At 35.5% G+C, this 12,267-nt stretch overlaps 1 protein-coding gene across 2 annotated transcripts in view; it reads right to left on the minus strand.

Moving 5' to 3' along the window:
* Nucleotides 1-12,267, minus strand: part of MYOZ2 (myozenin 2) — a 52,272-nt gene that overhangs the window by 22,945 nt on the left and 17,060 nt on the right. For both annotated transcript variants that reach the window (XM_032292445.1, XM_032292446.1), the window contains 2 exons: nt 6,522-6,651; nt 706-889 (listed from right to left, as the gene is read on the minus strand). In XM_032292445.1, the coding sequence (XP_032148336.1) occupies nt 706-889; nt 6,522-6,651 (314 nt within the window). The remainder of the gene's footprint in view (nt 1-705; nt 890-6,521; nt 6,652-12,267) is intronic.

The following is a 12,267-nucleotide window of genomic DNA, read 5'->3' on the forward strand; positions in this document are numbered from 1 at the left end:
AAATTGAGTAAGTTTTTTTGAGTGTGAGACAGTATACTAAATATTTTACTCTAAAATGAAGGTCAATTTCTCAAATAATGGATTATGAGACCATTAAAAATTCAGAACATCCATGGACATTTTAAAAACTGAATAAAGAGAAAAATAGATGCCCATTCTATAAATCATACTAGAGATAGCATTTGGTGATATTTTTGATAGCATAAGTTTTGGGTTGTACCTGTTCTGGAATCTTGGGGCATTAAGTCTCTAAATTTCTTCTACTCTGTCCTAAAGCCTGCAAAAATGTAAGTTGGAATCTGGAGTTACACAGTAATTCTCATAGCCTTGCAGGTGAATTATTTATGAAATTCTTGAATAGTATTATCATTTGAAATAATGCATAAATCTAGATTAATCTTTTGATTTGAAACTGTTATTAAAATAACATTTTTACAGTGTGAGGGGATAATCTTGATGTTAAACCAATGATAATTTCTGAATCATTTTCTGCATTTTTATACTAAAAAAGCCCACGTTTGAAAATAATAGTAATATTACAAAAATGAGTCTTTGCCTAGGCTGAGAAGATATCCTATATTGCTATTTAGATTCTTTTCTCAAGAGAAAACAGTTTTTTTTTACCAGGGAATTCAGTTATCTGTACCATGATGGAAAAATCTTGGTATTACATGCCAACAGTGTCACCCAGGATCATTGAGTTACCTGTTAAAGCTCCTGTAATCAGGCAGTTCTGCCTTTCCTTCAGGCTTGAAAAGTTTAGGATATAAAGCCTCTAAAAGCTCCGGATCATTGCTAATGGCCTGCTCCCAGGGAGACTGATAGTACTTAGGGACAGCTGTGGTGTTGAATTTTTCAGGAGGAATTTCCTTCAGTGGTCCAGAATATCCTTTGGAAAAATATAGCAAAAATAAGTAAACACTATGCCCAAGAGTTATTAAACTCCACCTAACATTTCACCATGTTTGATTTTTCATGCTGGGTTAAATTTATGAAGCATGCATCCTCTTTATCATCTCTTAGAAAACAGCAGTCTGCAAGTGTTAGACATTTTAAAGCTCCTGTATGCTTATGGGAGTTTAAAAAGAAACCATTTTTCTTGATGTTTAATTTTTCCAAATTATAGTTTTTCCTTGACTATCTTAGAATATATTTGTTCCAGTAAAACTATTCATTTAATTTTCTAAAAATTGTGCTCCTTGCCTTAATTCACACTAAACATTAGATACCACAATTAACTAATTTAAAAATGTTAATATTGAGCGCCTGTTGTAGTCTAAGCTAGGGGAAATAGCAATGAAGACAAAATCTCCCTCCTCTCGAGCTGATTCTTTAGAGGTGGTGTTAGAGTTTTGTCTATCTTCAATTGCTGAGTGCTCTGTAAAATGTTTACGCTTCAAGAAGATGGAGTAACTTGTCTCCATTACCTTATTCAGGCCCAGCTCTTCTTAACTCCCCATATATCCATCCCTGTTTATTTTGTTCCTCAAGATTTCTTACCTACCTTTTGTGCTTCTGATCTCACCTCCCCAGTTTATTCTTCTCATAACAGCTGGGAATTTTCTGTAAATACCATTTAAAAGTCACAGAAATTCCTGGCATAGATCTTTGAACCTTTTTCACAGTGACACTCTTCCAGTTTTCTAAGGCACATTTATCTACTTTCTGTTTACACTGCCATACTACCTAATTATATCCCTGCAATTCTCTCTTCCACCATGTTAAATCCCTTTCCCATTTGATGACTTCTACTTTTAGATTTCTCTGATGCTCTTTCCCATCTCTACAATAATTTTGATTTTCTTCTGTCAGAGCATGCCTATCTTCTCTTTACACCAAAATGTTTATCTCCCCCAAAACAGTTCCTTCCTTGATAATTCCATGTGTAAATAGTTATTTGTGATTATTTAATTTTCTTCAGATTGCCTCCAATATCTAATGGAGATCTTTTTATAGGCTCCTTTTCTCTGCTTACCACTTGAATACTGTTGTTCCTCAAAGTTCTTTTCTTACTCTACCTAGGTACTCTACCTAGAAAATTCCATTTATATGCACAGCTTCAATTGTGACCTATGTATTGATGATTCTGACTTTTTTTAATCTTCAAGCCCTCTACTCAATTATTTACTATATTTGTCAAAATAAATGATCCACTGGCACTCTTTATAACTTGTCTAGACCTAAATGCAGCCATTTTCTAATATATTCTGCTTCTTTTTCTATTTTGGTCATTTTAGCAAATGTTATCACTTTACTGTAGATGCCCAAGATAGCATTATCCAAAACTCTCCCTCATCCCCACAACAAATCACAAAGTGTTACCAACTATATTTCCTAAGAATTTCTAAAATAGTGACTCTCATACTATTGTGTCTGAATTATCTTGGAAACATATTTAAAACGTAGATAATAGGATCCCCCCTCCAGAGATTTGGCTTCAGTAAATCTCAGGTATAACCCAAAAATCCAAGTGTTTAACAAACTCTAATGCAAGTCTTATGCAAATGGCCTACAAACAGAACAATGAGGAACATTGTTCTAAGAAATTCTCTTTACATTTCCATTACTTCTGCCCTGGTCAGGCCCAGGTGTCTCTTGCCCGGGTGTTCGTCAGAGCTTCAACACTAATCCTTTAGCTCTAACCCCTCTCCCAGCCACCCTCCACACTGCTGCCCCAGGAGACTTTCCTAACTGGCCACACTCTTCCCCTGCTCAGGGTGCCCTAATGCCTCCCAGGACAAAATCTCAACTACTCAGTGTGACCCAGGTGGCCCTTCCACCTGTCCAGCCTCACCACCTGCTTTCTCCTCTCACACTCTTTGCTCCGGGACTATGGATCTAGTCACTTGTTGCTTAGGGTGCCTCTTATGCCCCCCTACTTGGTCTGTTTATTTCCTGTGCCTGGAATGTTCTTCCTACTTCTTGTCATGTGCAAATTTCTATTGCAAGCCTCAGCTTCAGGTCACCCTTCTAGGCAGCCATTCCTGCCTCCCCAAGGAAAAGAGTTTTCTTTCCTGTGTCTTCTCTTCATATATTACATGTAATTCCATCACTGTAACTACCACATTAATTGCCTATTCCTTTCATGGAGTCAGACCTTTAGAAACTGGAAAATTTTAACATTTATAAAACTTTTAAAAATTCCTCAAAATCCCACTATCCTAATACAAATATTTAGTTTTACGTATTTTCTTCCAGTTTTTCTTCACCTGTAAACATAATGATCACATAACTAGAACATCTAGTGTACATGTAATTTTGTTTTCCCCAGAATATGTTCAAACTACTTTTAAATGTTTCTGTATCATGTTTATAATTATTTTAAGGGTTCCACAATAATCTATTAAATTAAGGGGCCATATTCATGTAATTTTTTCCCATTTTTGAACTTTCAGGGTTTTCTAATTTCTTTTTATATATATGATTAAAAAACAACTTTTTTCTTTTTTCATATGCTGAGTTTTCTACAGAAAAGAATGTGCTTATGTTTAACCTTACAGAAATATTACAGTTCAGCAATGCCATATGTCTACATTTTTTTTTAATTTTTAAATATGTTTTAATATAAGTGAAATTTAGATAAATTTTATTTTTATAGTATTATGGCATTTTCATACTCTTATTTATTCATGTATGAAAAAAGTTGGCTTTTGGATACATAGTTGGTTAATCACTAACAAATTAATTTGCCAAAGTGTAATAATTATGGTTTCACTGAGCTTATTGTACTTTTCAACTTATCTACCCAGAAGGAAGAATCCATTTGTACTCTTGTTTCATAGTAAACTACCTAATAACACCCAAACTCTCCCTTTTCTTATTCTATATTACATAGACATTTTCTAATATTTAATATTGGATACTAGCACTAAAGAGCTACATAAATTTAGAAATTTAAAAATTTCTCTTAAGTTAAATATTGCATGTCCTCATTTATATGTGGAAGCTAAAAAAGAATGATCTCCTAGAGGAAAAAAAGAGGACAGAGGATACTAGAGGCTGGGAACAGTAGAGAGAAGTGCGGACAAAGAGAGATTTCTTAAAGAATGCAAAATTATAGCTAGATAAGAGGAATAAGCTCTAGGCTTCCCTAACACTTTGGGATGACTATAAATAATAATGCTATATTATGCCACGTGTGGTGGCTTATGCCTGTAATCCCAGCATTTTGGGAGGCTGAGGCAGGCAGATCACAAGGTGAGGAATTTGAGACCAGCCTGACCAATATGGTGAAACACTGTCTCCATTAAAAATACAAAAGTTAGCCAAGTGTAATGGCATGCCCTGTAGTCCCAGCTACTTGGGAAGCTGAGGCAGAAGAATTGCTTGGACCGGGAGACGGAGGTTGCAGTGAGCCAAGATCGCACCTCTGCACCCCAGCCTGGGTGACAGGGTGAGATTCCATCTCAAAAAAAATAATAAAAAATAAAAATAAAAAAGAATAATATATTATATAGTTCAGATAGCTAGAAGGAGGATATTGAATACTTCCAACACAAAGAAATAACAAATATTTGAGATGATGGATATATATCAAAACATTACATGTGCCCCAAGAATATGTACAGTTATTACATATCAATTTAAACAATATGAATTAGAACTATAACAGTTGAGTGGGAGGTACATATTGTCAAAAATAGTATTACATTGGAGAAGATTCTAGGAGTACTTTTGCTAAATGTACTGTTTATTTTACAAAAATAAGATATCATTAGTTTCAAGATGTAACTATTTAAAATTTTTGAAATCTATGCATTACTCTTGAGAAAATGCTTGAATTTTCAAAGACACTATAAGTTACTTTGAAAAGTTGTCTAATCAGATAATGTAATTTTTGGAAAGATGTCAGACTATGAATAAGGAGTTGATTCTCTTTTAAAATAATAAACAAATGCAGCTCTTTAGGAGCTGCATTGAAAGTCCTTTGAGGAAACAGAATAACAAAAACAATCACCATAAGATCTGTTGACATGAGGCACTTGTAAATTTGGTACCAATCTTGTTTAATTCTTTTTGGTTTTATTTATTTATTTTTTGTAGGGATAAGGTCTTGTTATGTTGACCAGGCTGGTCTCGAGCTCCTGGCCTAAAGTGATCCTCCTGCCTCAGCCTCCCAAAGTGCTGGTATTATAGGTGTGGGTCACTGTACCTAGATCTAATTCTTTTTTTCTTATGATTTTAATTTAAAATCTTTTTATTTTTAGCTTTGTGGGTACATATTTATGGGGTATATATTTTAGCTTTGCGGGTATATATTTATAGGTGTATATATTTATGAGGTACATGAGATCTTTTGATAACATCATGCAATGTACAATAATCACATCAGGATAAATCGGGTATCCATCACCTCAAGCATTTATTATTTATGTTATAAACAATCCAGTTATACTCTTTTACTTATCGTAAAATGTACATACAGCTAGGTTATGGTCACCCTGTTGTGCTATCAAATACTAGGTCTTATTCATTCTTTCCATTTTTGTTGCTTCATAGGCATTCATAACCTCAGCGTCTTTTTTTTTTTTTTTTTTTTTTTTTTTTGAGATGGAGTTTCGCTCTTGTTACCCAGGCTGGAGTGCAATGGCGCGATCGCAGCTCACTGCAGCCTCTGCCTCCTGGGTTCAGGCAATTCTCCTGCCTTAGCCTCCGGAGTAGCTGGGATTACAGGCACGCGCCACCATGCCCAGCTAATTTTTTGTATTTTTAGTAGAGACAGGGTTTCACCATGTTGCCCAGGATGGTCTCGATCTCTTGACTACCTGATTCACCCGCCTCGGCCTCCCAAAGTGCTGGGATTACAGGCATGAGCCACTGCGCCAGGCCCAACCCCCACGTCTTAATTTATAAAATGAGGATTGCAATTAATAGGTAATGGAGTTACTGTGAAATTAAAAAAGACAATATATATCACAGCCTTTTATAAATTGTACAGTCCTATGCAAATAGAATTTCAATATAATTACAAATTATTATTAGAATTTTCAATATAGCAGGTGATTAACAGACCACCTAAAAGAAAGAACACACAACTACTATAAATGTTTTATGTGTTTCCTTTAGGTCTGAATTTTTGCATTTGTATTTATCCAAAAAACTTTTGTTTTTGAGTCAGGATCTCACTCTGTTGCCTAGGCTGGAGTGCAGTAGTGTGATCATGGCTCACTGGAGCCCCCACCTCCTGGACTCAAGTGATCTTCCCACCTCAGCCTCCCGAGTAGCTGGGACTACAGGTGTGCACCAACACGGCCAACTAAATTTTGTATTTTTTGTAGAAATGAGGTTTTGCCATGTAGTCCAGGCTAGTCTCAAACTTATGGGCTCAGGTGATCCATGCACCTCACTCTCCCAAAATGCTGGGATTAGAGGTGTGAGCCACTATGCTTGGGCCCAAAAAACGTATTTAATTAGGAAAGATATATTATTTAAATACTATTTAATAAAGGTGTTAAATGCCTTGAGTCATATCACTAGGTACACAGAAATTTCATTGCTCTATTAGTAAGGGGATTGGTTACCTGGTGCAATGTTGTCTGGATTTGGAGGGCTTCGTGGATCTGGGGTGTTGGGAGGAGTCAAGGGGGCTTGCTGTGAACCACCTTCCAAGTTGCTTCCATCCAGTTTCTCATTCTGCATAGCAATACTGTGCTGTTTTTTAGGAAAAGTAAACTGCTGAAAACTCAAAAATGTAAACACAATAATGGGAGCTATATATGCAAAACTCCATTTGTATATTTATAATTTAAATGCAATGTCGTTTCATTACTTCCTGGGACCTCAGTGATTTTTTACATGATAATATGGTTCTACATTTGAATGACATTTACTGATATGAGTCTAAAATCTGCTTTATGATGACAATACACTTAATAATAATTAAAGCTGAAATTAGTCGAGCCTTACGGTGTGCCATGCACTGTCTAGTGGTTTATATCAATCATTTCATTTTCTATTTGCAACATCGCTATGAGATAAATGTATTTATTTTTTAATCCTTACTAATCTAATAATGTGGAGCATATTGGCCAAGCATTTGGCCTAGTAATTCTTATGTTCCATTGTATTTATATTTTGTCTTTAATTAGATTCTTTAATGGATAGAAAGTTTAAAAATCTAATCTGAAATTTGAACGGCAATCATATGTATTCCCAAAAAACCCAAAAATCATTTATATTTTAAGTTGCATAGACTTGCGAAAGGAAAAATTTGTGATTTTTGGAAAATAAAATGCTGAAAAGAGACCTTTGTCTTTTATCTCTGCCTGAGGTTAGAATTTATAGCAAAAATATTACAACGTTAAATGTTTAAAAAACTTTAAACATTGCATACCTAATTGCAGAGTCATCATCACATTCACACTTCATTTGGTACTGAATAAGCCTAAATGTTTTAGCCTTGCACTGACACCTCCCTATCTAGTCTCATCAGTTTTTAAAGATGCACGCTAAGCTTAAAAGCAAACCACTTATGATTCCCCCATTATCTTGTATGCTTTTCTACCTTTGATTCTTTGATCATAGGAGTTCCCCTAGCAAGAGGCCCCCTCTCCATCTTTACCATGGTCAGATCTGTCCTAATTTAAAGAACACCCCCTCTCTTATTCTTCCTCCCCTTCAAATCAAAAGTTTTTGTCTTTCTTCTCACTGATCCCGTATCATTTTCCTTTAAAATAATATTTTGTGTCCTGTTTCATTTACTAGCTTGTTGGCTACTTGAGGACAGGGAATTTCATTTTGCTTACATGTCTTTTACAAAGCCTAAGATGGTGCCTTATATAGCACAAGCAGTCAGTGAATATTAGCTGAATTTTTAGTGAAAAAATAGCCAAATCCACTTGACTCTTTTTTACTATGACATTTTAAAAAATGTCAACTTCCTTTTTCACTTTAGCCTTCATGCACCTGTTCTCCTCATTGCTCACACTTTCATCATATTATCACCTACCTTCTGTCCATTTTCCACCAAGCATTTCCCTTCCAGTCAGACTGAATACAAATCCTGGTATGGCATTACCCCAATCTTTAGAAATTGTTCCTAATTGCCTAGTGAATAAAATGCAAACTCTCTTGACTAGTAATCAAGATCTTGTACTCATCTCCTAAATATTATCTCTCATGCATTGTAAACTTCCACAAGCCAGTTCCCCACTGCTACCCTCTGCCCTCCTCAGCCCCACAAGTTGTTTCACCTGCTTGGAATGCCGTCCTTTCTGTTCTTTGTTTCCTCTAAGACCCATCTTAGAATTTCCCTCTTCTTTCTGACTAACAATCTATTGGAAATGTCTCCATATTTTGCATTATCTCAATACTTCAATAAAACCTATCCCATCTTCTCATGCTCTTTCTTACTTGTTCTTGTTACCTGGATTTTGGTATTGCGTTTAGGTCATTTGGAGGCCCCACCCTATTTATAATCTGGTTGAAGTCTAGTTGGCCACCGATTTGATTTGGATGTTTGTCCCCTCTAAATCTCATGTTGAAATTTCATTTCCAGTGTTAAGAGTTGGGGCCTAGTGGGAGGTGTTTGGTCATGGAGGTGGATTCCTTACGAATGACTTGGTGCCATCCTCGTAGTAATTAGTTCCTATGAGAACTGATTGTTAAAAAGAACTTGGCACCTCCTCCCTCCTCTCTCTTCCTTCCTTCCTTTCTCACCATGTGATGCCAGCTCCCCTTTCCCTTCTGTCATGAGTGGAAGCTTCCTGGGGCCCTTACCAGAAGCAGGTGCTGATGCAATGCTTCTTGCACAGTCCACAGAACCATGAGCCAAATAAACCTCTTTTCATTATAAATTACCCAGTCTCAGGCATTGTGTGTGCACACACGTGTGTGTGTGTACAATACAACATTTTGAATTTGAATTCAGCTCCTATTTTGAGTGTTGGACTTAATAATTGACGAGATTAGTATCTTTTTGTTTTACTTCTAAACCTATACTACCTCTTTAAAAAAAAGTAAAAAGTTCCTGACGACTTTAACTATAAATAAAAAGGCATTTGAGATAAATGTGGGAAGTTTAAATGTATAATGCACAAAGAATAACGTTTTCTAAGTTCCTAGAATGTGTTCATGAAATGAATTTCACCTAAACTTACAAATAATTCCACCTACATTAATTTCTAGGAATTGTAATACTAACCTTCTATAACCTTTTCCTGGAGATTAAAGATAAGCAGGAAAATCAACTCTTTCTAGTTAGTCATTAATTATCAGGAGACACCCAATACCTCCACATCATCATTAAGTATACAAGCAAAGCCTTATAATAGTTAGGTAGTAACCTGTATAATTACAAGCCTTACATCATAGCATTCCATCATCCGCAATTCCCTTCAGAAAAGTTGGAAAGACAAATGAAAATATGTCTCTTTTTATCTCAGTTAAGTGGACCCTAAAGAAAACAAAACTAGCACGACATCCTATAGATTATGAATATGTAAATTAAAAACACATACAGAAGATGCTTAACATTATTTTTGTTGAAATATCAATAGAAATAAAAGAAGGCTCCTTTGTATGTTCTATGCTTTGTGCCAAACACATGGTAGAAGTTATTTTCTGAACAAAGCAAATACATATTTAGAGTTCCAGTTACTTAGTGTGGTCTTATTTCAGAATTACTTTTTACAGTATACTTCTTTTCCCAGTAGTATGTAAGATTTCTAGAGATTCAAAAAATATGATATCCTTTTGTGGTAATTTATAAGAAGAGAATTTTAATTATCATGAATCATTCTTCCATTTTACTTTATTTTTGGTGGCCTATTTTCTTCATCCATCTCCATTTTGCCATTTTGGTTAAGAAATAGCTAGTTCTGCCAGGCATGGTGGCTCACACCATGTAATCTCAACACTTCGTGTGGCTGGCAGGTGGATTACAAGGTCAGGAGTTCTAGAACGTCTGGCCAATATGGTGAAAACCTGTCTCTAGTAAAAATGCAAAAATTAGCCGGGCATGGTGGTGAGTACCTGTAGTCCCAGCTACTCGGGAGGCTGAGGCAGGAGAATTGCTTGAACCCAAGAGGCAGAGGTTGCAGTGAGCCAAGATCGAGCCACTGCACTCCAGCCTGGGTAACAGTGAAACTCCTTCTTAAAAAAAAAAGAAAAGAAAAGAAAAGAAAAACAAAAGACACAGCTTGGCTTATGAACTAGGGCTTCAAAATTGGCTCATGTAACAAGCAATGTTCATTTCTTTTTAGGAACACATATTTACTATTATTATTGTTTGTGTCATAGAAACTATATGTAGCTTGAATTTGCCAGTGTCCCTCAACAGTAGAATTCAAAGCTACGTTTATTTTTTCTGTTTTTAAAATGTTAGTATTTGAACAAATGGCATTAATTATCATGGGGTTGGTTTATATTTTCACTTATATGAGGTCTTAAGCACTATGCTAGAATAAGAAATTCTAAAGCTAAGTTAGATTATTACTTTGACAATATATTCAGGGCCGGGCGTGGTGGCTCACGCCTGTAATCCCAGCACTTTGGGAGGCCGAGGCGGGTGGATCACGAGGTCAAGAGATCGAGACCATCCTGGTCAACATGGTGAAACCCCGTCTCTACTAAAAATACAAAACATTAGCTGGGCATGGTGGCGCATGCCTGTAATCCCAGCTACTGAGGAGGTTGAGGCAGGAGAATTGCCTGAACCCAGGAGGCGGAGGTTGTGGTGAGCCGAGATCACGCCATTGCACTCCAGCCTGGGTAACAAGAGTGAAACTCCGTCTCAACAACGACAACAGGCATAAGCGACAATATATTCAAAAAAATGTAGACAATAAATTAGATTAATGTGACATAAATCATATAAGGATCATTCAAGAACTAGATTGTAAGTAAATAAAAGCTCTCTTATCTTTCAATGTCATTTGGTCTCTCTCTCACTAGATAAAGCCTGTATCTATTTATCTTTGAGCTTGCAGCTTAGTATCTAGAACATAATAGGCACACAATAAATACTTGCCAAAAGTATAAATGCATGTGAATGCAAATAGACCTGAATTCCTGTCATATTAATGTTTCAAGTTGCAATCTAGAGCCTTGACAAAGTGTATGTATCATTTTACAATGTGGTGACTATCTTCCTTAATGATTTATTATTCAGGTAATTTTTAGAATTAAGATCAGGCAACACAGATACAATTCAAGACAGATGGCACCTGAGAGTGCATTGAAGTACATATCTTCATTTTTAAACTGAGAGGGAAAATCCAGAAAGGCAAAAAAGTAAATAAATAAAAAAGAAAACCCTTTTGAATCAATTCTAAATCACACGGCTGGTGGGAGGGCCAGGACCAAAGGTCTCCTGATTCTCAGGCCAGAGTTTCCTTTAATTACACCATGAGAGGAGTTGGTGCCAAGAACTCTAGAATTCTGAGAGCTGAGTTTCAGTCTTCTTTATTATGGAGTTGCTTAAGTCAAATGAACATACTTCCTTGAATACTACTTTCCTTATTTTGAACGAAGAGTACATTTCATCAGACTTCAGAGTATATTATGTAACTCAATAAAATATGACTTTATTGCATACATTATTATTGCTGATTGCTCTGAGTTATTTATCAACATTTAATTATTTATCTCAATAAACCTGTTTGGGATCATTTCATTTATTCAGTGCCCAGTCTTCTGAGAATAGTGAAAAATTGTCAAGACACGTTGTTATATATATTATGTGTAACTAGAACACATTTGACCACAGGTACATAAGATTATTGTCAATAATTTGAAATACAAGTGGTAAGAGAATATGTTGTGTTCCTAGAGACATTTTAAATCTTATTGTACCTTTCTTCAGAGCTGTAGTTAAAGTATTATTCCTAGAGATGTAAGTGGAAGTTATAAAAACTGACATTATTCATTTATTCAAATGTCTAAATTTGCAGATGACTTTTCAAAGACTTCCTTAAGCCACCTTATTTTGTACTGCTCCATAGAGAGTCTTCTCTGTTGCCGTTATTGAAAGAATATGATTACATAGACTCCCTCAGATGGGATAGGGATTATTTTTGACTCATACTTACAAGATGATTTTTAATAAAAGGATACTGGAAATTCTTGTAAGGTACATTGACTTCAATTAAAAAATCATTCCTCACAAATATAAATACTATAGTTGAGTAAAAGACTTGATGGCTAACTGAATTCACAATTAAAACTAGATTTAATCAATGGATGGTTGAAGAATGCTTACAAATATGAAAATTTGTTAAGTGTCCTCTCAAAATTGTCTGTTAACAAAAAACATAACAAGGAAAATAG

Source organism: Sapajus apella, unplaced genomic scaffold (genome assembly GCF_009761245.1).
Source record: "Sapajus apella isolate SASKATOON/1434 unplaced genomic scaffold, GSC_monkey_1.0 scaffold27, whole genome shotgun sequence".
In the NCBI taxonomy this organism is placed as follows: domain Eukaryota; kingdom Metazoa; phylum Chordata; class Mammalia; order Primates; family Cebidae; genus Sapajus; species Sapajus apella.